This window comes from Sceloporus occidentalis, unplaced genomic scaffold (assembly GCF_023333645.1).
Source record: "Sceloporus occidentalis isolate IW3139 unplaced genomic scaffold, rSceOcc1.0.p SCAF_10, whole genome shotgun sequence".
NCBI classification, from domain to species: Eukaryota; Metazoa; Chordata; class Lepidosauria; order Squamata; family Phrynosomatidae; genus Sceloporus; species Sceloporus occidentalis.
This window is the reverse complement of record NW_028316990.1, coordinates 23,989,466-24,016,149: the sequence shown is the minus strand read 5'-3', so window position 1 is coordinate 24,016,149 and position 26,684 is coordinate 23,989,466. Positions and strand designations below refer to the sequence as shown.

The 26,684-nt window shown below is 44.7% G+C and overlaps 1 protein-coding gene across 2 annotated transcripts; it reads right to left on the bottom strand.

Moving 5' to 3' along the window:
* LOC149306223 (complement C1q tumor necrosis factor-related protein 1-like) lies at positions 1-25,750 on the bottom strand. 2 transcript variants are annotated; one of them, XM_089540741.1, is made up of 4 exons: positions 25,607-25,750; positions 5,925-6,100; positions 1,716-1,953; positions 1-1,387 (listed from the first exon to the last, which is right to left on the bottom strand). In XM_089540741.1, the coding sequence occupies exons 3-4, from the start codon at positions 1,945-1,947 to the stop codon at positions 840-842; spliced, it is 780 nt and encodes a 259-aa protein (XP_089396867.1). In that variant the 5' UTR covers positions 1,948-1,953; positions 5,925-6,100; positions 25,607-25,750; the 3' UTR covers positions 1-839. The 2 variants fall into 2 exon arrangements, with proteins under 2 accessions (XP_089396867.1, XP_089396866.1); XM_089540740.1 differs by lacking the exon at positions 25,607-25,750 and adding an exon at positions 10,651-11,272.
* Between the last annotated feature and the right edge of the window lie 934 nt (positions 25,751-26,684).

Below are 26,684 nucleotides of genomic sequence, written 5' to 3'. Positions count from 1 at the left end.
AGCAAATGCTCTCAACCATGTGAGATATTACATGAGTAGGATTTTGATGGGAGACCAGCCAACAGAGAGTGCAGTATACGAAAGGATTTCCAAAATGCCTTTCATAGGCCATGTTTGCATGGACCAGAATACTCCAGGACCAGCCCAGAGTGTTTTGGCCCCAAAGCTGCCCCAAGGTCCCCCTTACCTGGACTCTTTGGAGTGACACCCGGTAGTTGTTTGCATAGACATCCCATTGTGCAGCGGAACAAGTCACTCCCTCTGAGTCCGAAAATGAGGTGGATCATATGGCTGGGCACCTCATTGTGAAATCAGAGAGAGTGATTCGCACTGATGGCAGCGGGTAGCATAGCAGGATGCACATGCAAACAGCTGCCCCACATTGCTCTGGGAAGATCTGGAGCAGTTGTGAATTTCTAAAACCATTTTAAGGGTGGTATAATGCAGGTTCATTGCTGAACTGGCTGTATGTCATCAGGACAGTTTGCACCAGAATCGGGGACTGTGTTGTTCATCATGTGTACTATATGTGTTATTTGGTCAGATATGGGCATATAACTATCAAGGACCTCTTAAAAGTGGAGAAGTGGAGAATTCTATAAGACACATTTCCCAAATTTTCACAGACAGTTCTAGGAAGGCTAAGCAGGCACCTATCTGGGATTGCACTAAATGATCTCCTCTCAGGTAGGCTTATCATGGCACCAGTGGAAGCTGCAAGCTAAAGAGCATCTACTCCTGAGTAATCCTACCAACTTTCTCTTGGACAGCATGTTAAGGGAAGCTGCTTTGTTGCTGAAACTCACAAACAGGGCAACCTCTGCAAATCCTAGTCTGGTTCATTCAACGGACGGCTTAATTAAATGTCCATTGAAGGTGATGTAAATGTCCGATTCCTCGCTGTAGATGGCGTTCTCCCTTTCCCGTTTGAACATCCGCACCCAAACCTCCTCCCCTTCCTGGAGGTCCAGCATGAGGCTTTGGCTCTGCATGATGCTCCTCTCGCTGGGCTGAGAGTAGAGGATGGCCACTTCGTTGTCGTTCCTCATGATGTGGAGGTAGGTCTCCTTGTAGTTCCAGGTGTGCACATTGAGGATGAAGAAGTAGATCCCCGGCACATAACAGAAGAACTTCCCCGTAAACATGTTGAAGTGCTTGTAGAGGTTGACAAACTCCGTGTCAAAAGTGACGTGCTGGTAGTAGTCAGAACTATGGAGAGGTTTCCTCCGGCCGACGGAAAAGGCAACGTAATGTTGTTTGCAGGAGTTGCCTGGTAGGCCAGCCTGACCTTTTTGACCTTTCCGGCCATTTTGGCCTCGTGGACCGGGTTCACCTTCTTTGCCTTCAGGACCAGAGACTCCTCGGTCACCCATTTCACCCTTTTCTCCTGCAGACACAAAAAGTGATGCTTAGAGAAGTGTCCTCTCGGGCAAAAATAATATCATCCTGTATTCATAGGTTTTCCACTTTCGTGTTGTACTCTGGTGGCAACAACAACACAATGAAATATCCTATCCCTAACACAGGTCCTATAAATATTGGACTAAAACCCAATGCATATTCACCATTCCCACTGATATGGGGACCACCTTCTGCCAATGATCATTTGCCCATATGAGCTTTGTCACAAGAGCTCACACCCATCGAGTGAAGAGCTGGTGTGTGTTTGTACTGAGTCTTTTAGGGAGGAAGGAAGGCAAAAGATGGCCGCTTACCTTTCAAGATGGTGATGTCGATAGTGGGACGGATCCTGGGCATGGAATAAAAGGAGTCACTGCTCATCCGGGTGTATCGGGAGGCAGTGATGGAAGCTGGTTGTTCAGCCGGGCCACAACATCGGACGCAGGACGTAACCCTCCGTCCGTCTCTCTTGGAGGAGGCTTCTTGGCCATGTGGGCTACTGGCCGGAAGGGAAGATGCCAAGAGCAGCAGAAAGATGGCACACATCTTGGACTAGCCAAAGGAGAAAGAACCAGAATTTCAAAGGAGGAAGACATGGGGGCAACGTTCCCACTTAGCTTCTCTTGGCAGTAATGTGTTGCACAAGAATACATTAGCAATTTATATGCCTTCAAGTTGCCTGTTGACTTATGCAAACCCCATGAATTTCCCAGGGGATTTTTTAGGCAAGGGATATGCAGCGTTGGTTTTGCCAGTTCCTTCCTCTGAAAGGGACCCTGCAGCACCTAGTAATCCTTGGTGGTTTCTCATCCAAGTATAATCCAGGTTGGCGCCTGCTTAACTTCAAAAATCAGATGAGAGATTGTGCCTTCAAGGTATTCAGCCCCCTAGTTCTCTTTATTTGGCAGTAACAACCAGCAAAACCTTTTCCCTGTGCCCCAGCCACCCAGTAATGATATGAGAGGTCCTTTTCCCAGGAATAATAATAATGATAATGATAATAATGCCCTTTCCACCAAAGAAGGAATGGGGCGACCATTACCCATTTCACCCCCACCTCCATTGACCTTTATTTCTTTTCGCAAACATGTCTTCTTCTGTGCATGTTCCTTTACAGAGTGCTATAAGCACGTTTTCGAGAGAGAATCCATTTCGAACTCCAAATTGAAATCCATGCAAATGTTGAAGTGGATTTTTATTTTAAAAATGATGTCCTAAATCCTATTGTCACTCCTGTCTAGAGAAGATCCATTGAATCTGGGTGCGCAACTGTAACTCATGCACAAGTCTGTTTCGGCAACCTTAAATGGAAATACTACCTCGGATGATATTAATATCCAAACGCTTCTGTGGGGAAAACTTGGACATCAATAAAACACCTACCGAATTTGGGATAAAATAGACGGAGGTAGTGATCTCTTGGTAGAGAAAGACAATAAACTTCACTCTGTAAAGCAGTGGTGGGTACATACATTGGACTGAAGTGAACCGGACCGAACAGGTGGATACACAGAGTGATATTTCCTCATTTATTTTCTCAAATGACGTGCCATGCTTTTATTTTTGCTGAAGGCTCTGCTTCATGGACACCTCTCATCACTTTTGCTCAAGATGATCTTGAGAAAAAATGCACCAAATCTATTATGAACCCCATGGCCAGGAAAAAACATCCATCCCTCCTGCCTGATATTTATCTGCTGAGACCACCAGTATCCAACATGATGTACAGTTACAGCCCCATGGTGCGCGAGAGTGGCAAAAGCTCTCCAAATCGCTATTTGCTTGCCTCTCGCAGGGTAAGAAAAAGTGAGTGAAGCAAGGCCTCCCTTGGTGTGACAGACATATCCTGAATTTATTAAGGCTGTTAAGGAAAATAAAAGATATCCCTCTGTTTGGGGAAAGAGAAACTCTTCAAGCGCAGCAGCTGAGAATGATTTCCCATCGGAAGCAAGGAAATGAAGCAGCATCTCTGTGTTGCGTGCCTTCGAGTTGTTTCCAAACCTATCATGGGGTTTTCTTGCCAATATTTGTTCAGAGGAGGTTTGCCATTGCCTTCCCCTGAGGCTGAGAGAGTGTGATTTGCCCAGGATCACCCAGTGGGTTTATATGGCCAAGCCGAGTTTCGAACCCTGGATCCAGAGTCATATCCAATGCTCAAGCCACTCGCCATGGAAACAACATCTAGTACAGTGTTATGGCACAGGTATCCCAGATCTCCATTACATTAAAAAATTACACACACACACACTCTTTTGAAATTGTCTTTAACAACATCTCCGCATACCAATTTTTCACTTTAACCACATGTGGCTGTAAATACATTTAGGCTGTATGTACAATATTGTAACATAATGGTATAATTTCAATTTGGCCGGTTGTTTAGGCAACAACTATTGTCTTTTGGTGATACAGTCGGTCCTCTGTATCGATGGATTCTTTATCCACGGATTCAACTATTCACAGCTTGAATTCCAAAAAGCAAAGCTTGATTTTTCAATTATTATACAAGGGGTACCATTTTACTAGAGACCCAACATGGCATAGTGCTTTGAACGTTGGAGTATGATTCTGGAGACCAGGGTTCTAATCCCAGCTTGACCATGGAAACCCATTGGGTAACCTTGGCAAGTCACACACTCTCAGCCTCAGAGGATGGCAAAGGCAAACCCTTCCTCTGAAGAAACTTTCCAAGAAAACCCTATGCTAGCTTTGCCTTGGGGCCACCATCAGTCAGAAACAACTTGAAGGCACACAATAACATTAAACCATTTTACTATTGTATTTAATGGGACTTGAGCATCCACAGATTGTGATATTCAGGGGGAGGGTCCTGGAACCAAAATCCAGTAGATACCAAGGGCCCACTCTATATGATTTATGAGTAATATTAGTACCAAAAATATTCCTAGGGCATAGGACAGAAAGATGTCAATGCAGGGTGATGTCAACCATAGAGGTACCAATGTGATTTTGCTGGATGCGTGTAAGGGGAAGAAAACAGGATGAATCCTATCCTTAGGATCAGAACTGATCAAGAAATCCAGACTCATAGGCCTTCCAACTCTACAATCTCTCCCTCCTTTGCATTCGAGATATGCTCAAGGAACAGTTTTATATTTCTTCCATTAGACTCTGAAGCCTGAAGGTTTTGTTTCAGGGGTCATGGCTGTTTTTAAAATGGGTCTCAGTGTTGCTTTGTTTCATGAAAAGGCAAGCGTTTCTGTCCCTGGGAGAACTGTTTTCAGCCCAAGGACATGCTTCCATGGTCACACACCAGCAGAATAAACATTACTCAGAGCAGATAGCATCTTGGCTTGTTCTGCTTCTATCCCCATTAGATGCAAATGGGAACCCTTCAGCGATGGAGTGCCAAGCCATTTTATTTACTTCTTCTTATCGCCTTCTCATACAAGGAGTGGTGTTTTGGTGGTTTTTCCCCACCAAGGGTACTGACGGCTCAAAAGCTTTGCCATCCTCCTACTATTGCCAGGAGCCATCCAGAGAAATTGAGAGGACTTCTGTTTCAAATATGACCCTCTTTGGATTTCAATGCAGATCCCATCATCCTTCACCACCGGCCAGGGAAAACCAGGGGCCAGTTTCTATCTAGGTTTTTCATCCACCCAAACAGCAAGCTCAAATTCAAAGATATAGCCATGTTAGTCTGTAGAATCAGTACGCAGAGAGATCTTGTAGCACATTGGAGACTCACTGAAAGAAGGAAATTGGCAGCAGGTGCTTTCATAGGCTTCAGTCTACTTTCTCAGATACAGGGACGTAGCCATGGGGGGGGGTTCTTGGGGTCCAGACACCCCCTTCCATTAGAAAAATGAATGGTGTGTGCTGCTGCGCCACCGCATCCAAGCCCCATTATAATGGTGGCACTTAGTCTGGAGCTCCCCCTTCCTAAAATCCTGGCTACATCCCTGTCAGATACATTAATACATGAGCATTAAGCATTAAGCCTAGACTTCAGTGTACTTCCTCAGATGCATCCAAGGAAGTAGACTGAAGTCTACGAAAGTGCATGCTGCTAATTTCTTTCTTTAAATGAGTCTCCAAGGTGCTACAAGATCTCTCTACGTACAGCAACCTCAACTGTCTATCTTTGTAGTGATCTATCTATCTATCTATCTATCTATCTATCTATCTATCTCCTGGGACCTGTAGTTTGTTGTGGCCCTGGAACGCTCTAGCAGAGAAGGCTAAATGTCTCCCAAAATGACATATCCCAGGATCCCATTGCATTGATCCATGGCAGTAAATGCAGCGTCAAAGTGCATTAATTCAGCAGCCTACCTGTAGCACATAGATATCTACTCCGACGCCACATTATAATTGTGGTTTGTATTTTAACATGTTGTACCCTGCCTCGAGCCTTGAAGAGAGGTGGAAAAGAATATTATTATTATTATTATTATTATTATTATTATTATTTCCACCTCCCAACATCTGTTGCCTGAGGCACCTTCCTAGTAGAGTCAGGAGTCGATCAATGCAAGAGATATATGCGCTAGCATTACCTGGCTTTGCTGGAAGATCTGTTCCTTAGGATCAAGTGGGGCAATGGAGGATCTGGGTCTCTGGCCCCCCAATTGAGCAGATCAAAAAGCCTTCCACTTAATTTGGCTTTTCTCTTGGCTTCACGGTTCCCTGCTGATCCTCCCGTGGCAAGATTTGCTGCTTCACCAACTGCAACCTGCAGCAGAGAGACGCATGTTATTTCTCCTAGACATGCTGAGCCTTTGGTTCTCTCACAGCTAGGAAAAAAAGACGGCGCTGAGAGATGGTTACAGGGGAGCATCGATCCCAAAAAAGAAGTATAGCAACAACAACAAAAAGCCACATTGTTTGGAAACTCTTGCCTTACTCTTTCCTACTTTCTGGAACACTCTGCTGATAAGTCCCCTGTTTTCAAGATCTCTGTTGCAACCTTTGCAGCCAAAACAGAAGGTAGTCCAAGGCTATCGGTACCATTAGACACAGTGGTTGGTTTATTGCTCTAAACCAGGGATTCCCAAACTTTGGTCCTCAAGGTTTTGGATTTCAACTCCCAGAAGCCCCAGTCCGTTTGACCAACAGTTAGGAATTCTGGAAGCTGAAGTCCAAATTATCTGGAGGAGCAAAGTTTGGAAACTACAGAACTGTTCTATACACTCAGTTCCCTGTATCCACAGATTCTTTATCCGCAGATTCAAGCATCCATGGCGTAAAAACACTCAAAAATATATGAATTCCAAAAGAGCAAACCTTGATTTTGCCATTTTCTATAAGGACACCATTTTACTACGCCATTGTATTTAATGGGAGTTGGGCACCCATGGATTTGGTATCCACAGGAGGGTCCTGGAACCAAACCCCAGAGGATACCAAGGGGCCACTGTATTTTATTATTGAAAGTTATTGGTATCTATACAAGGAAACCCGAGAAAGAGAGCATGCTCTCTTGCCTTGCATCTGAAGGAAAACATTATCAGTTGAAATGCAACCTGATATATAAATGCTGACAGCACCAGATGCATGCCAAGAAGACAAGGTGGCAACCCGAATGGGCAGCCAAAGGCTGAAGAACCAAGCTGAATCACAGTCTCGCTGTAGGCTATTTTTCCATTCCTGTCTAGCCAAAATCAGAGGCCTTTTCATTGCGGTGAAGTTCCTGGCAAGAAAAGAGTTTGGCTTCCATGCCATCTGCCAGGGAAACCTTTGATTCATTCTCTTTCTTTGAGATTACTTTCTCGTCCTTTTGCTCTGCTGTTGTGTGCCTTCAAGTCGATTCCAACCAATGGAGGCCCTAAAGTGAACCCATTGCAGGGTTTTCTTGGCAAGCTTTGTTCAGAAGGGGATTGCCTTTGCCTTCCTCCGAGGCTGAGAAGGTGCGACTTGCCCAAAGTCACCCAGTAGGTTTCCATAGCCGAGCAGAGATTCGAACCCTGGTCTCCAGAGTCAAAGGACCCATCCGCACTGCAGAAATAATCCAGTTTGACACCACTTTAACTGCCACCGCTCAGTGCTATGGAATTATAGGAATTCTAGTTAATTGTGGCACCAAAGCTCTGCTTTTTAACTGGTTCCATCTTTGACAAAGGAAATGCTGTCCTCACATCCCTCACAGAAGGCTACAAATTCTGCACTTTGAATGATCTGCGAGAGGAGTACGTACTGTACTATCTTAAGGTAGTTTTGTACTACAAATCCCACCATTGGTGTGACCAGCAATCTGGAAATTTTAGCAGCATCAGCTGTTACCTTCCATGTCAGTGGGGCAGCAAATCCACTCCAGGTTTCAGACTGGCCTTTATAAGGAAGTGTGCAAAGTGCTGACCTCAATCCCTGGAAGTTCGGATTGCTTGCTCCACTAACATGAGATCAGTCCAAAAAATGAAATGTTAAATTTCCCACGCTCTTGCTATCTCTGCCCTGAATCCACCGCAAATTGGTTTCATTGGGTGATCAACTGAAAGGACACACTCTGCCTACTTGCAAATTATAATGGCAATTGTCTACCTGTGAACATAGAGACCCAGCCTTAGCCATGGAGACAGGTTTAAATTTAGCTCCCGGCAGAGAGTGACATCTTGGGGGGAGATGTGGCTCATCCAGAGACGTGGCTTGTTAAGTCAATCATTTCCCTGCCATTAGCTTCCATTCAAATGACATCCAGCGGCCTTGCTTCCTAGATCACTGAAAATGCCATTTGCCCTGCAAAAGGTGTACCTGACCTGGTCCATGCAAAACATGGCAGGCTTACTGGATATAAGCTGGAGATGAGGCAGGTCGGTTTTGTGACCTTCCAAAAACACAACAATTGGTCCAAAGACAGTGTTGAAGGCACTACTGTGTGTTGTGTAATGCAGTTTGACTCCACTTTAAGTGCTGCGGCTCCATCCTCTGGGATCCTGGGATTTGTAGCTTTGCAAGGACTTTGGCCTTCTCTGCCAAAAGGAGCCGGTGCCTCACCAAATTACAAATCCTAGGATTCCCTAAGATGGAGCCATGGCAGTCAAAGTGGTGTCAAGCTCCTTTTATTTCTACAATGTAGATGCACCCCAAGGTTTGAATTCTTACTCAGCCACGGAAACTCATTGGATGACCTTCGGCAAGTGATATTCTCTCATCCTCAGAGGGAGGCAATGGCAAACCGCTTCTGAACAATTCAAAGATATAGCCATATTAGTCTGTAGAACCAGTACAAAGAGAGATCTTGTAGCACCATTGAGACTCACTAAAAGAAAGACTTTGGCAACATGAGCTTTCATAGACTTCAGTCCACTTCCTCAGATGCATTACTGTAATAATTGCAATAAATAATAATAATATGATTAATTGTAATGTGCTACCAGATCTGTTCTCTGAACAGCTTCGGCCAAGAAAACCGTGTGATAGGGTCTCCATAAGTCAGAAATGACTTAAGGGCTTATTCAAGGGAAAGTTTGTCATTATTATATGTTGTTGTTGTTGTTTTTATATCCCACTTTTTCCCAAGTTGGAATGCCATTGCTTTCCTCTGAGACTGGAGTGCAGATTTGAACCCTGATCTCTCAGAGCCCAACACTCAAACCATGTTGGCTCTCTTGACCGCTTTAAGAGTCACTCTGTGCTAAAGGAAAGCAACTTTGCTCAGACTTAGGAAGTCATTTGTTTTTGTTATTACTTCATGGCATTATTTGCTTTGGCACAGCGGCATAACCCCACACGTCTAGGCCAGAGTCAGCTTGGACATCTGCCCCCTTCATAATGTTAAAAATAAGAAAAATTGAAATCTCCCTCCATCGCAGTCTCCGAACTCCTTCCAGAATCAGCAACATGGTGTTCTCTACTCCTGGGTTTGGGGACGGCAGATAGCAGGGGTCCTTCCTCCTTGTCATTCACAATTCAAGACAGCCAAGAAAACCCACGCTTTCTCTCCCTTCCTTCCCTGCTATTTTCATCCAATTGCATTAGCATTGCATTGATCCTCAAAGTCGATGCACCTCCTGGAGTGGAAGGAGGCTTGCTGAGAGGAACAGAAAGGCAACCGATGTGTGCAGGATACCGGCAAAGCAAAAGTGATGCAAGAGATCAGAAGCAACAGAGGAACACTCTGCCGATGCGTCTGTGGCACGGAAGATCCCCCTCATGGATCCAGAATGGATTTCTGGCCTTACAGAGAAACGGGGAGGAATCCAGAGAGAAGTTTAAGGAAAGGCAAAGGCAAACCTCCTCTGAACAAATCTTGCCAAGAAAACTCCAGGATAGAATCGCCTTAGGGTCACCATAAGTCAGAAACGACTTGAAGGCACACAACAACTGACAACTATTACAGCAGAAACAACTACCCACCATGGCTGCATCTGCACTGCAGAAATAATGCAGTTCGACATCACTTTAACTGCCACGGATCAGTGCTATGGAACCCTGGGAGGTGCAGTTTTGGGAGATGTTTAGCCTTCTCTGGGAGCTCTGGGGCCACAACAAACTACACATCCCAGGATTCCATAGGAGAGCCATCATTATTTCTGCCATGCCCACATTGCAGAGGTGAGAACTATGCCACTCTTCAGAATTTATCAGACTCCATCTCCTGGTATTCTTCACCCTTGGTTGCTATGCCTTGCAGTCCAACAACATTGGGAGGCCCAGTGGCTGTAGTGGTTTGGTGCCATTTGAACTGCCATGGCCCTGTCTTAAAGTACCCTGGGATTTATAGTTTTAAGAACGACTCAGAATTCTCTGCTCAAGAGTTCCCTGAATTACAGTTCCCAAGACAGCCTGATTTAATCCTCACTTCTCAAGTAATTGGGGAAGATGAATACCTAAAAATGCCTATTTTTCAAAACCAACAATGACTTTTCGGCTACTAGTGTTTTTGTTGTTATTATTCTGTTATTTGGCATATTGGACAGTCCATGTGGTCCCCAGAGTCTCCCAAAGGCAGAACATTTGTCCTTCCATCCATCCATCAAAGTGTCTTACCCCAAGGTAAAACATTCCCAGGATTTCTAGTTTTGCAAGGAATGGGCAAATATTCCCAAATCCCCAAAACTCTGAAATCCCAAACACATCTGGTCCTGAGCATTTTAGATAAGGGAGACTCAACCTGTACATTTATTCCACTGCTTTTAGATCAAAACCTCTCCCAAATCTAAAATCTGTGATTTTTCTTACAAGCAATGCAAACCTATAGCCAAAAAAAATACCATCCCAAGCTGGTGACTTTACCTAAATGTAAGTCCTTCCATTTCAGTGCATTCGGGGGAAGAGAAAACTCACCCTGTGATGCAAAATACTCCTTTCTCCTCTGCTTCCCTTCACACCTTGGATGAGTTTTTGGGATCTGAGCTCTGCCTTCTTTCATTCAAGGGACAGACTTGGGTTTGATTTTTTTCCTCCTTCTTCTTTAGCCTCTTTTTTTTTCCTGCTGATGCAGCTCCATTCCTAGTGTCCAAATGAAACACCAGATGTCAAGCCAATTTCTTATGAAACTAGCCCACAACCACACATGGGTTTATTTTTTTCCCCCTTCAGTTGTTTGCTCACATCCAAAGCAGCAAGTTGGAATTTGCCGGCATTTTGGGTTTGAAGGAAGGCGGCATAAAGAAACCTCCCATGTCCTCCCCGGACCGTCTTCCTCGATGGATGATGGAGTTCATTTTTGCCTGTTGGAAACTAAGATCCCTTGAAGGCAAAAACCATACTTTTCCCCAGTACAGTAATAGGTCATTGTGAGTGAACGATTCCAAAAGAATGTAATAATGGGATCTGCAGATGTCCTCCTTTTTTCCCTCGGCCGTAATCTTTCCAGCTGTACAATGCTGTTCTCTTTCTTGGAAAATCTGGCAGAGCTGACCCAAGATCTTTGGCCACCTGAAGCCAAGGAGAAGATTTCCATGGGGCTAGATCTGCACTGCATAGATAGTAGTAGTAGTAGTAGTAGTAGTAGTAGTAGTAGTATTTTTTATAACCCGCCTTTCCCTGTTTTGGATCAAGGCGAGTAACAGCATAAAAAAGAGAAAACAATAATATCAAAAGTATTCGAATTGGTCCGAAGAGAAACAATTTAGGCACGCGGAGAGTGAAATTAGGGGATCAATTTGGGAAGGCCCTCCGGAAGAGATCTGTTTTTATTGCCTTCTTAAAGGCCTCGAAAGATGTTAGTTGGCAGATCTCATCCAGCAGATCGTTCCAGATTTTTGGAGCAACAGAAGCAAATGTCCTCTGGTAGGTAGTTACTAGTCTAGTTCTCTGTGACCAAAGTAGGTTCTTCCCTGAGGACCTGAGAGAGCAGGAAGGTTTATATGGGAGGAAGCGTTCCTTCAGGTAAGCTGGACCCAGGCCATGTAGGGCTTTATAGGTAATAACCAACACCTTATACTGTGCCTGGAAGCTAATAGGCAGCCAGTGTAGAGATTTTAAGATAGGTCTGATAGAATCAGACTTGGAACTCCCAGTCACCAATCTGGCTGCCATGTTTTGGACCAGTTGCAGCTTCCAAACGTGGGATAAGAGTTGCCCCATGTAGAGCGCATTGCAGAAATCGAGACGAGAGGTTACCAACGAATGTACAACAGTTTCAAGGTTTTCCCGTTCCAGGAAGGGGCATAACTGGCGTATCAGCCGAGGCACTCCTGGCTGTTGCGTCAACCTGGGACGACAGGTGAAGCAATGAGTCAAGGAGCATCCCCAAGCTACGAACACAGTCCTTTAGGGAAACTGTGACCCTGTCCAGTAGTGGAGAGCTTATCACCATTCCCGGATTAGGATTGCCTATAGCGAGTACCTTCGTTTTATTTGGATTCAATTTAAGTCTATTTTCCATCATCCAATCCATTACCAACTGCAGACAGTCATTCAGAGGGGAGATGCCATCCTTGGTCACTGAAGCAGTCCGAGATATGGAGAAGCAGATTTGGGTGTCATCAGCATACTGATAACACCCCGCTCCATGTCTCCAGAAGATTTCACCCAGCGGCTTCATGTAAATGTTGAAGAGCATTGGCGACAGTATTGCGCCCTGATGGGCACCCGATTTGAGCTCCCTCTTGACCGAGCAACTGTCGCCAAGTGACACCACCTGGAATCTGCCCGACAGTGCCCCCAATTCCTAACCCTCTTAGGTGTTCCAGAAGGATATCATGGTGTATGGTATCGAAGGCCGCTGAGAGGTCCAAGAGCACCAACAGGGCCACACTTCCCCTGTCAATGCACAGACGGAGATCATCAACCAAGGCGACCAGGGCAGTCTCCATATCCCGACCTGAAGCCAGTTTGAAATGGATCGACATAATCGGTGTCATCCAAGACTGCTTGGAGTTGGTTGGCAACGGCCCTCTCAATCACCTTACCCAAAAATGGTAGAAGCGATACTGGCCGATAATTGGATCTTTCAAGGGGGTCAAGGGAAGGCTTTTTATTGGTTTGACCCCAGCCAGTTTTAGACTGGCTGGAATACAGCCAGGGAGGCATTGATTATAGCTCTTAAAAGAGTCCTAGTTGCCTCCCCTCCCTGAATGGCTAGCCATGAAGGGCAGGGGTCGAGAGGGCAAGTGGTCTTTTTAACCTTAATAATGCAGTTTGACAACACTTGAACTGCCATGGCTCTATGCTATGAAATTATGGGATTTGTAGGTTTGGGAGATGTTTAGCCTTCTCTATCAAGGAACAACAAACTGCAAATCCACAGATTCCATAGCACGCAGCCATGGTGGTTAAAATGGTGTCGAACTGCATTATTTCTGCAGTGTAGATGCAACCTGGACTGGCAGTTCAATCTCTCTTCACTCCAGGACCATCTCCACATTACACAATTAAAGCAGTTTGATTCCACCTAAAGTGTCATGGCTCCATTGATACCTTGGTGGGATGCCTAACAAATCTTTAGTACACATTTGTTCTGAGCCAGGAAGGCCTAAATTGAGCATCTTGGGTAATTTCACTGAAGTTCAAACTAAAGACATGGCAGATTGAGCACTTTTGGGGAGGATCATCAAAGCAAGAACATTGTCACCAATTTGCAAAAGGCAGCTGACTTGACAAAGTCTTCTTAAAACAAGTGGGATGTTGGCAATAATAACCTTGGCACCTTGGCACCCCCCTACCAAGCTTCCCACCTAAGCTCTCAAATTCACCTGCAATTCCTTCACAACTTTGGAAACCTAGACATGCTATTTACAGGCTACATTTGAAAAGCACATTAAGGAATCGCACAACACCCGAGCCGGTGTGACAGCTCCAAGATGAGGCCTGTCGGACTAAAACAAAGAGAACAAGGTGGTTATTTGTGGGCACAGAGTTTGCAGTCTGTTGGGTTTTTTAAAAAAGCAGGAGAGAAAGTGAGCAGGATTTGCAGCGTTCGGTGGTAAAGAACAGTCACACTTTGCTGCCTGCCTTCTCTATTTTTTTTTTCTGGTGATTCATTTCTTCCTGCTGTTCTCTGGATGGTACAAATTGATCCATGTTCCACCTGAAATTTGAAGCGAACTTTGCAACAAAGGAGGAGAGATAGCAGAGCAACAGAAAGGTTAGCGCTGGGTCAACCGGAACTCCAAAAACTCAACCAACGGAGAACAACTATTTGGGAAGTAACTACTAGTACTTGTGAAGGGTTTCCTCCTCTCCAGAACAAAGGTCCAAGTAAGTTGCATCACAATCGTAACTCAACAAGGGGCAACTTCACTGCTTCCAGGGGGTTATAGTAACTTTACAGTTCCTTTTTACAGTGGCAAGAGGAGGAGGAAGATTACATGGTCTGAGGACTGGCTCACATTCCTGTGTCGGTAGATGAGAAGGTAGATGCAAGGAGAGTGTTTTCTGTGCCACACCAGCTTTCATCATTTTAAACTAAATCAAAAGCAATCAGCTAACATTTTGAGAAACGGAGTTGGAATTGAGCATAGGTCTAACATCTGTAAGTGGACTTATACATGTGGTGAATAGAACTGGGTAGTTACTCAATGTCCATATTCGCTCAGGGGCTGCCATGAAATTGCAAGGTTTGGGCAGCCATTTCACAAATCACTGTTTGGATGCAAGATCTGGACAGTGAAGAAAGCGGATAAGAAGCAAATCAACTAGAATGTGGCCACACAGCCGGGAAAATCCACCAAAAAAACTATGGATGCCAGCCATGAAAGCCTTCAACTTCACAGAAAATCATTTGAGAGGTGGTTCTGAGGATCCCGTGGATGGCCAAGAAGACAAACAAATGGGTCTTTGAATAGATCAAGCCTGAAATCTCCCTGGAAGCCAAGATGATCAAACTGAGGCTGTTGTGCTTTGGCCACATCATGAGAAGGCATCAATCAATGGAAAAGACAATAATGCTAGTAACAACAAAAGGCGGTAGAAAGAGAGGGAGGCCACACACCAGATGGATGGGCTCAACTGAGAAAGACATGGGCATGAAGTTAAAGGACAAAAGCGGAGCAGTGGACGATAGGGAGTCTTGGAGGTATTTCATCCACAGGGTCACCATGAGTTGGGGACAACTTGAGGATAGTTAACAAGAAGAAGAAGAAGCTAAATGATGTGGTGTGCAATAGCCTCGATGTATAATGGGCACTGATGTGGCAGTCTGATGCACATCTGAACACTGTCTAGGATGTGCCAGAGTGCAACAGGAATGCCCAATGCACATCAGACGGGCCCAATGTACCTCACAAGTGTCTGATATGTATCAGAAGTGCCAAGTGCTCCTCAGAAGTGCCTGATGCAAACACAGAAGTGCCCATATGTGTCCAAAGTGCCCAGTGCCCATCAGAAGTGCCTGATGCTCATCAGAAGAGGTCCACAATTGAGACGCTGCTTCAGAGAAGGCCTTGTTTTGTGTATCCACCAACCCAACTCCACAAGGTGTTGGGGCACCCAATAGGGTCTCTTCTGAAGATCTCCAATCTCTGGCAGGCATTCTTTCAGATCTTGGCCCCAAGCCGGTTAGGGCTTTGCGTGTTGACACCACCACCTTGAATTGAGCTCTGAAGCAAAGTGGGAGCCAGTGCCGTTCTTGCAAAACCAGCATTCTGTGGCCCTGGGAGTTGTGGTTCCAAAAGGTTTCTTCTCTTCCTTCAGGCTCCGGTTAGTAAGCACACTGTCTTTCTCTTCTCTGCCTTTTGCAAAGAGGGAAAAAAAGAAAGAGAAATGCCATAGCAACTGGTGCCTGTCAGCAGCCCTTCACCTTCCAAATTAAACAGCCCTGGCAGGGCTCAGGCTGCATGGCAAGAGAAGCCAGGGATCTTTAAATAATCGCCGCATTCAAGGAAAGGAACAGTTGCCGTCTGCTCTGCTGATTTACAAAGCTTGGCTTTTCACCTTGGGAGCTGGAAGGCAGCAGGGACTCTGCCTTGGGACACACTGCCTCTCTCCCTCTCTCTCTTACAGATCATCCGTTTGCTTTCTGAAAATAAAATAAATGCTAAAATGAATATACATAGAGAGCTGGCAAGCTTGCCTGACCAAAGCAGCTTGTTGTGCTAAGCTCACCTCTTTCCTAGGTAACTGGAAGCAACAGGCTCCCGAACCAGAGCTCTTTTCGGACTGCAACTCCCATCGGCTAAGAGTTCGAGGGGATTTGGGGAGCTGTATTCCAAAAGAATTACCATTCCCTAAGCTCTGTTGCCTAATAGGACCTCTTACTGCCTACTGTATATACTCATGTCTAAGTCTAGAAATACTGTATATACTCATACTGTATGTACTCATGCATAAATCTAGAGATTTTAGTCAACAAATTAACCCCAAAAACCTGAGTCGACTTATCCATGGGTCAATGTAAGTACTGTACTTTGACTCTTATAAAAAAAGGAACCATCCCTTGCTCAAAGGCAAAAGTGTCGGGATAGAAATAAAAGCATTATTATTATCTGTCCTGGGAGCACTGACCCCTCTCTGCTCCCTCATCCATCCATCCATCCATCCATCCATCCATCCATCCATCCATCCTTTAGTGTGAGAGCAAACAGTTATATCTGCTGGGATTTTGTATACACACCCCTAAGTTTTACCCATGACTTATCCACAGGTCATACCAAAATCTGTAATTTGGCCCCAAAACCTGCCCTCGACTTATACATGAGGTCGACAGAGTCGAGTATATACGGTATTTTCCCATCTCCACATAAGGTAAACTGTAAACCCCCATTGTCCCCATTAAGCTTGGGCATGCTGTCTGGGGATGATGGGAATTGTAGAGCAGCATATCAGGAAAGTACCAGGTTAAGGAAGTCCCCTCCAAACTCGCTCAGAGTGTGCTTTTGGGGAGCACAAAAGTGGAGCGCATGGACCCACAACCTGCGCGTTCCCATGAAGCCATCACCAGGCTGAAGGTCGAGCCAGAAGTTACAATTACACCATGAGTAGAACAATGTTACCCTATGATAATTTGCAAACTTAATGCAATGTTGCAATCATAATGTGAAGTATTGTACATTCACTGTTGGACAGAGGAACCAATTACAAGTTTCCGATTGCCCTAAATCCAATTCTTAGCCTCAGTTAGAGCAAAACTATTAATTTAATGAGAACTTAGAAAGTCAATATTTTTGGAGATTTAATGGATGCGCTCCAGCAGAAACTAACAATCGGGTTTAGGACACTGTTTGTAACTATCTATCTAACTCTCCAACCGTCTATCTGCTACTTATTTCTTATTAAAATATCCATATCCTTTCCTATATCCAGAGATCTTAGGGTCGCACACAATAAAATCAATTTCAGAGCAACAAATAACCACAACAGTCATTTTAACACACTAAAAATATATGAAATCATGTTGTTTAAAACCGGTTGAAATCCATTTAAAATAATGCCAACCAAATTGGATAAAATCAGAACGACCCAGAATAATTTACACTGCAGAATGAATGCAGTTGGACACCTCTTTAACTGCCATGGCTCCATTCCATGGAATCCTGGGATTTGTAGTTCGTTGTGTCACCAGAGTTCTCTGCTAGAGAAGGCTAAATATCTCACGTTGCAATCCCAGAATCCCATAGCACTGACCCATGGCGCTGAAAGCGGTGTCAAACTGAATTAATCCTGCAGTGTGGATGGGCTCTTCTTTTGCAAGGCTGCTCAGCAACTCAGAAAAAGAGGAATGTTTCTCCAGGGTTTGCGGTGTCTGTATTTATTTTTCAAGGATGGCTCATCCAGCTGTTTTGGAAGAACCGCTACCAACGTCAGCTCTTGGCCAGAAGCTATAAACTTCCACCCAAACTTTTACAGTGTCCTGAAAAAAGGCAGCGTTACATAACAAACTCCAAGAAAGTCATAGCCAGAATTCGGAGAGCTGGTTTTTTTAGAAAAGGATGGCTGTTCCTTCTGTAACTTATTACACAGCACCCCAAAAGTAATTGGCTGCCATTCATTTTCCTCCTAGATAGATAGATAGATAGATTCTTGATCTACTTCTGCAAATGCATGGAGTGAACTGGTGTCCAGGAAGGACCTTTATAATGTGATTATATAGCCATAGAAATGCAAAACATGTGGGTCTGGTAGTAAGGTGACCAGCTTAAACCACTGAAGCATAAAGGCAGGAGGAAAGATGTTGCTTAAGGCCAGGATGGGCGCATGGGCGCATGAATGGTGTACGGAATTTGGGAATGCTCTCTGTGGAGGCTGGGAGCCAGAAAGGAGATGCTACAAACTGGCCAAGAGCGTCCAATGTTATAATATGTGTAGAGTCAGGGAAATTCATGGAGAAGTGTGTGTGTGCAGGAATCCGGCAGCAAGAAACTTCCCCGGAGCCACAGGCGACATTTAAACCAGCTTATACATTTGAAAAGGTTATCTAGATCTCTCCAAGCCTTGTCGGAATACTAAACGCTGGCTGCGACACTTGTTGACTCCATCCTCTCCAGAGAGATAGCTCTATTACATTAAGCAGAAACCAACCATCCCCGCTTCCTTCCATCCTCTTCTCCAAGTGCTCTCTTTTCTCTCTCTTTTGTTAAAATCTCCTTTCTGCTATTTCCGTTGAGCTTTTCGCACACCCTTTCGGTGCATTTTGTTGTTCGGTAGCTGCCTAGCAAGCCTCTTAATCGCATCAGGGCCTATTTTCCATGAAGGAGTTGAGACGGAGCAGAACCATCAGAAAAGAGCCCCATCGGGAAGGGAAACAATTAGTAAAGCAGACGGTGAGTCACTTGTCGGTGTCTGCCGGGCCCATTTGCAAAAGTGCCGCGGCGTCATGACCCCCTGGTGACTCCAGCTTGAACTGTAACCGAGAGAGAAAATGGACTGTTTGCATTTATGGGCAAATTGCCCATGCCAACCGAAGCAGTTGCCATGGTCCAAGAGAGACCATTAGGGCTTGTTTACTCAAAGCAAGGAGGACCAGTCTTTTCGAAGGCTGCGGGCACAACTCAACCTCGGAAGAAGTGCCACGGGAAATGTCAACTCCTTTCCGCATCCCCAAGTCAAGCCCGCCAACAAATTCATATCCATGCCATCAATAGAAGGAAAATTCATCGAAACAGAGAGGCTGGCATCCTGTTGTTGACTTTGCGCAATGCAATCCTTTATTGAGAGCCAGCATGGTGTAGTGGTTTGAGTGTTAGACTATGACTCTGGAGTCCTGAGTTCGATTCTCTGCTCGGCCATGAAACCCACTGGGTGACTTTGGGCAAGTCACATACTCTCAGCCTCAGGGGAAGGCAATGGCAAACCTCCTCTGGGCAAATCCTGTCAAGAAAACCCCATAATAGTGTCACCTTGGGGTTGCTATAAGTCAGAAATTTTAATCGTTATTGTATATTAATGTTTTTAACTTCTTTTCTTGGTTTAATCTCCTTTTAGCATTTAATCGTGTTTTTATGACTGAAGGAGGGATGGGGCTCTTGGAATTTTTAATGTATTCTCTTTGAACTGTGTTTTGCTTTACTGTTGTAATCCGCTTGGATTCCTAGAGATTAAATGGAATATAAATTATTATTATTATTATTATTATTATTATTATTATTGGCACACAACCACAATAGTTTATTATGGGCTCATTATGAAACAAGAAGATCGCAAAACCTTTTTTAAAGGGGAAAAAATACAACTATCAATAAGCAAGTGAAGACGTGTTTTCTCTTATGGAATTGAGTGTTAGGGGATATAATCTGACTACAAATCCCAGAATCCTGCATGCTGGATGGGGAACTTGAGGAGCTGTAGACCCTAAATGTGGACACTTCCAAGCTCAGCATTGAATCCATAACTTAACCTTAACAACTTGCTAGGGAAAATCCAAATAGGATACGCTTCCGACGCCTATAAGCCTTATCATCCCAACCCATTCACTGCTGCATTCTCAATCTGTTTCTCTGCCTGCTTCTGCTCAGAATAAGGCCAAAAGCCTTTTAAAATGGAAGGGAGAAATGTTATTAGCATCCCAAGTAAGGCCCTGTCTCCCTAACCCATTTATTCCTGGGTAGAAAACAAATGGAGCATTCGGTTCGGGGACAGGATTACGATCCTAAGGGTCTGCTGGGGTTTACATGTAGATTGACAAATGAGCTCATATGTTCTCCGCTCTTTGCTCCCATATTCTTTTCTGTTTGTCATGTTTCAACTGTGATTAGATCTGGTTTGGCCGAAAGGAGAAACTCGGGTACAGAGACAACTTGGGGAAGAGTGTCTTCCATCTTCCTTGGCTCCATAGCCCTTGGCTTTGTGAGCTCCGAGTCCCTGCTCTCTGTTCCTTCTTGCTGGCAAATCATGCCTCCTTTGCCCCTTGTTCTTTCCTTTTTTCTTCTATGGATGGTGTGTTAAAATGCTCAATGTCAAGAACTCACAGTCATTCCTTATGCGATCCAGCTCCTTTCCCAGGATGTCTGGAGATCTAAGTTTCAAAGGAGATAATAGTGGCATATGGTAGCTTTTGTGCCAATGATGTAGGAATTAGTCCGAAGTTTAAAGGAGCTTGGTCTGAGCTGGAGCTGGTTGCAGCCCCAGACTTCACTATGACTTTGGTAGTGAAAACTGACACCTGTCACTGCTATAAGGTATGCTTTATTGGTGGTACCTGGAAGCAGGTGACCTACAGTAGCAGAGGCAATAGAGTCTTTTAACTGATGGGTTGGCAGCATCTGCAAAAGCAGGTGTCAAAACAGGGTGTTTGGTCCATGAATTCCATCCAAACTACATCATGACCAGCAGTCAAGAGCTCTGTGGCTACCTAAGCTTGAGTGCAACAGTGCGATGCAGCAGCTGACAAAGCCAATATGATCCTAGGCTGCATCAATAGAAATGTGGTGCCTAGACCGAGGGAAGTAATAATGCTACTCTATTCTGCTTCGGTCAGGTCTCACCTGGAATATTGTGTCCAGTTCTGGGCATCACAATTCAAGAAGGATGCTGCAAAGATGGAAAATATCCAGGTGCAAGGTCTGGAAACCACCAAAGCCTCCAAGGAGCAGTTTAGCGAGCTGGGTGTGTTTAACCTGGAGAAGAGACGGTGAATAGGGGACATGATAGCCCTGTTTAGATATTGGAAGGGATGTCATGGTGAGGAGGGAGCAAGCTTGTTTTCTGCTGCTCCAGAGAACAAGACACTGAGCAATGGATTCAAGCTGCAGGAAAAGAGAGTCCACCAAAACATTAGGAAGAACTTCCTGATGGTAAGAGTGGTTCAACAGTGGAAGACTGTTCCTTGGAGAGTGATGGAGTCTCCTTCTTTGGAGGTTTTTAAACAGAGGCTGGATGGCCATCTGTCGGGGTGCTTTGATGGTGTCTTCCTTTGTGGCAGAGGGTTGGAATGGATGGGGTGCAACTGGAAACTGGGCCCATGTCAATGGGGCAATGAATCCATTCTAGGAGTTAGGCCAACGTGCTGATGTCTTTCCTCAAAATAGCTCCTTGGATAGCTTTCTTAAGCTTCTTTCTGGACTAAAACCCAGAGTGGGTTGCTTACCACTGCCTATGTTGGGTATGTTGCTGACGGCACTGCAGTCCAACCCTATTCAGTACTTGTTTGTTTCCTTTAATGTTCAAACTGGTTTCTCACCCCAAGCAACATAAGAGCCACCAGCTGCTCATGCCAAAGACTCCCATTTTTGAAGGAAAGGCTGGCAGTACGTGCCGTCAGCTGCGAATGAAGGAGGAGCGGAGGCAGAACAGAACTTGGACATCCTCAGCGCTTTATCTGAGTTCATCCTGACCTGGCAAAGCTGATTTTATTCAGACCGGGAGCTGAGCTTGTTTAAGGAAGAAAACAGGCATGAGGGATCACCTCTGCCCTTAGCTCTTAAGTCCACCCTCCGTACAACTGCTTCTCCAGTAACAAAAACCTCCCAGCGGCATCAAGTCCGACATTTCTCCCTGTTTGTTGGCTTGTTATTCCCCTAATCCCTGCCCAACTCCATGTTCGGCACAGTTTCTGCTTCTTCACGCCTGGAGGATGCTTCACCATTATGCCACTGAAGGACATTTGGGTTTTGTGTTACGACTGGGCAATTAATATCTCCATGAAAATTGCTTTATTAGAATTCTTACCCAGCTGATCTGTGCCGTTCTTGGACACAGCTCATCTGACCGTGCCAAATTAAAACCTGCAAGAATGAGAAAATCTTCATCCTACAGCAATGTTTTGCTACCCAAGTACTAGATCAGGGTGAGTGAACGGCTTTGCCTTTTTTTCAAGGGCCAAATTCCCATTTGGGAGACACAGGTTGGCAATGTGTGGTGCCAAGCAAGAGAAGGATGATGGCCGGATTTAGGGGACTGAGGAGGTCCTGCAAACAGGAAAATTACTACTACTACTACTACTACTACTACTACTCCATTTAATTCTATCCTGCCTTTCTCCCAAAATGGGGACTCAAAGCTAGCTGAGAATAAGCATGCAGCTTTACAGCAGGGATGGAGTGAATGTGTGAAAATATTCCAAGCAAATGGTCAAGAAACAGGTTTCTTGAATATCAGCAAAGGCTATGGAGAAGAATCTCAGAAGGGTCAGAATATTTATAGTTTGGGTTTTACTCTGCACAAAAATATACGTGGTCCCATTGTGTGGAAACAACGGCCCAGAAAGCAAGTTTCCTGTAAAGAAAACAAGCTTCATGCACAGAAAATAACATTTCGGTGCAGAAAATAATTCAAGGGGGTTGGACCCAATACCCAAAAATTGGTCAGTACCTCATGGCTCTTTAAATTTCGGACTGAAACCCAAAGTGGGTTCATTATTACCCAGCCCAAAGCATGTACATGCTTTTTAGCATGTCCCCCTCCACTTCAGCAAGAAAGTCTGCAGGGACTTCAGATTGCATTCAGATTGCAGGCCGCCTATTATTCCTGTGAGAGCTCACTGGCAACCACCGTCTTCAATCTTGATCATTTCATATACTCCTGATTGATAATGTCTGTGGATAATGCTCAGCAACTTGCAGTTCTTGGTGCTCCAGTTTTTCCCGATCATGCTGGGAAACGTCAGTCCTAATAATCTAGTCCTGGGGAGGGAAACAAGCCCCCTCACTTGCACTTTTTGTGGTCCATTCAAGTCTGGCACGCTTTGCAAATGACACACGCCAAGGATTTCTTCCATTGCCGGCTCTCCAGCCGCACTCCCTGTTTGTGCTGTCTATTTCTTGGAGAAAATGCTTTCAAAGAGACTGCATTTTGCAGCAGGATAATTACGGAGCAGCCGCACAAACAGCCATTGCCTTGTCTGTCAACAGTCTTTCCCCCGTTTGCTTTTCAAGGAGAAAGCATCTTTCAAGATCTACGCAGAAACTGTTGTTGGAGAGGTCTTGCTCCACAAGGCTGGCCCAAAACATTTTGCTGCTTGAAGCACAGCAACCAACAGTGGTCACACACACACAAGATGGAGCATGTCCAGAAGAGGGAGACCAAAATGGTAAAAGGTCTGGAAACCACCAAGCCCTATGGGGAGAGGCTGAGGGATCTGGGTATGTTTCACTTCGAGAAGAGAAGGTTAAGGGGGAACATGACAGCCTTGTTTAAGTGTCTGAAGAGACATCATATAGATGTCTAAAGTCAGCATTGCATAGTGGTTTGAGTGTTGGAATACAACTCTGAAGACCAGGGTTCGATTCCCTGCTCAACCATAGAAACTCATGGTGACTTTGAGCACATTACATGCTCTCAGTCTCAGGGGAAGGCAATGGCAAAACCTCCTCTGAGCAATTCTTGGCAACAAAACCCCATGATGGATCTGCCTTTGGGTCACCACAAGTCAGAAACAACTTGAAGGCACACAACAACAACAACATATGGAGCATGGAGCAAGCTTGTTTTCTTCTTGTCCAGGGACTAGGACACAGACCAAGAGATTCAACATTCCACCTAAACATTAAGAAGACCTTCTTTACTGTAAGAGGTGTTCAACAATGGAATGGACTGACCTTCTTTGAAGGTCTTTAAGCAAGAGACCTTTAAACAGAGATTCCATGGATATTTTGTGCATTCCTGTATGGTAGATTAAATGGCAAAGTTAGGATCATTCAAGTCATCATATTCGCCAGTGCAGTTGATGCAAGACTTGAATAGTGGCAAAAGTGGATAAGAAGAGGATCAGTTCATCTGAGATGTGGGGCTGGAGGAGAGTGCTGAGGATACCATGAATGGCCCAGAAGGCAAACAAAATGGGCCCTTGAAAAAGTCAAGCCAGAACTCTCCCTGGAAACCAAGATGGTCAAACTGTGGCTTCCATACAACACAACTGAAACCCAGCAGTATCATACTTTGTGTATCATAGATGGATGAAATGCTACTCCCTAGGACCATTTTTGGGACTCCTACAAATCCCCAATGGTCAAGAGATATAACTCCCCAAAATATAGGATGTATTTTTGCCATGTGATGGCCATCTTCTGGGCCATTTTTAGACCACAGAGAGACCTTTAAAGAATGATCACTTCTCATTATATTAAAAATAGGCCTCTCTGAAACCAAAAAATGCCCAAGAAGCAAAACATGGTGAAAATGCCCCTATGCCCCCCAGAGATTATGGAGTCTCATAAGATCCTAAAGTTGGAAGGGTCCTTCTGCCATGCAGAAATACACAACTGAAGCACTCCTGAAAGATGAAAGTCTAGCCTGTCTTGAAGACTTCCAAATAAAGGATGGTGATGGTACTACAGGAGTCATTTAAGTGCATAAAAATGACATTTCTTACATTGGGGTGAAGCCAATGTGCCCCTGGCAGTTCCCAGCAGTTGCCCATCCCTGTTTTATGTTATTGACGATGCCAACGGGTTTTAAAAATAGTACTAATTGTTATGGCTTTCACTTAACATCCGATGATGACTTCAGTCATTAGCACATTGTGAATGTAACCCAATTTGCCTGGAGGGGTTGCAGAATATCCGTGGTTTGATTTGTGGTAGTTCCAGGCGTTCTGATCAGATGTAGCTCTATGCACGCTGTCCCATTAATGCTGAAAGATTTTCCCTTATTTGCCACAAATCTCATTAAGCCACCAGCAGGAGCTATTCATTAGAGGCTGCATCCGGTTCCTTTAAAACAAACCGACGAGGCGCCCATCAACCGACCAAACAAAATCCATAACCCTTCCCTAAGAGGGCTAATTACATCATTAGCAAAACAGCTCTCTCGCAAAAGTCTAAATACAAATACAAATAACTTATTGCAAGCAACTTATTGCAATTTTTCTCCCTGGCAGTTTGCAAGAATCACGGAATCATAGAGTTGGATGATAATAACTTGTTACTAATTCCTTTTCCCACAAAGAAAGGTGTAACTACGTTGTTTTCCAGGTGTAAATTAACAAAGGCTGCATCCGCACTTCAGAAATAATCCAGTCCAACACCACTTTAAAGGCCATGGCTCAATGCTCAGCACACTCTTGGCCCCAGAAAACCCCATGATAGGTTCACCTTAGGGTCGTCATAAGTCAGGAACGACTTGAAGGCACACACTACAAATCCCAGAATCCTGCATGCTGGCTTATCAAGAGCCATTAGGTTTACAGAAGGCCTGCTGAAAACTGAGTTGTGGCCCTGGATCATCAATGCTATTGGGTACATTTTGGGGAAACTAACTATGGAGAACTGTTGTGAGGAGCACCAATGTTCCACCACCGCATCAGTGCTTCTTTGGGGTGGATCAGCCAACTCGAAAAACCATCATCCACCAAAATCAGAGACAGTATATGAGAGGGAGAGCCAAGTACAGAGATGGAAAAAGTCTTTTGCAAGAGAGATGCTTTGATGGGTTACTATAGAAACAGCCGCATAGATCAACCACTGAATGATCAAATGGAATTTACCCATTTTATGGTGGAAATCATGGTCTCTTCTCATCAGGCGCTGGCTGGCACTGAAGCTGATTGCTTGGATGAAGCGGGGGCTGCGTGACGCTCCTTACCCTTTGGGAAATGGGTTTCTTGTTCATCAGGAGCTGGAATATTCAGTGTTTATTTCATTTCATTGCCAAGAGGGACCGTCTCACTGACTTGAGATCCTATGGGTGCTTTTAACACCCATCTTAGTGCCAAGACCAGGAGCAAAACACGGTGCAGATAACTGTGAGCCTCTCGGGGTTTTTTGGACACTCATAGAAACATAGATTCAAAATCACCAATTAGACCAGTGGTTTTCAGACTTTGGTCCTCCAGATGTTTTTGACTTCAGATCCCCAAATTCTGGATTGTTGGCCAAACTGGATAGGGCTTCTGGGAGGTGAAGTCCAAAACACTTGGAGGACCAAAGTTTGGGAAACCTTGAACCAAATCCCCAGCAGGTCACTGACAGGTTCTTCCGAGACATCAAGAAACGGAGAACCCACTTCTCCCTTACTTTCAAGAAATTCCTTCTAAAGTCCGAGCAAAACCTCCACCCCTGTAACTTAAAACCACTGCAAGAGTCTATGCAGAACCCACTTCATTTGAGGGCATTTATTCCAGTTCCTTCAAAAGCTGTATAGGACTGCAGATTTAAATTCAATGCCAGTGTATATTGATGAAGCAAACAATGTCAGTGTCATTTGCCTTTTGTGACTCCTTTGGTTCTTCTCTGCAGAGGGATGCATCAGCTGGAATGGCCTAAAGGCAATGAATAGCCGATGTCTGACAGCGGCTTACTCTTGAATGGTTAGGTAAGACTGCCACCTAGTGACTGAAGACAGCACTGCAGGCTACAGTCTGATCTTTATTAATTAGAACTAATTAATCCACTTTGAAAACAAAAAATCCACAGGGTCCACCCACCTAAGTTCCCATTAGAATTCATGCCAAGTTTCAGAGATCTTGTTTTCACATTCATGGGGCTATGACATGCAAGCATTGTTTTTCAATATTAGTGGGGGGATGTTACGCATCGATTATTGCACAAGCTGTGACAAAGACC

Coding starts and splice junctions, on each gene's coding strand:
- LOC149306223 (XM_089540741.1), bottom strand. CDS start 1,947: ATGTGTGCCATCTTTCTGCTGCTCTTGGCATCTTCCCTTCCGGCCAGT. Junction 1,388..1,715: donor CGACATCACCATCTTGAAAG/GTAAGCGGCCAT, acceptor TTGTGTCTGCAG/GAGAAAAGGGTGAAATGGGT.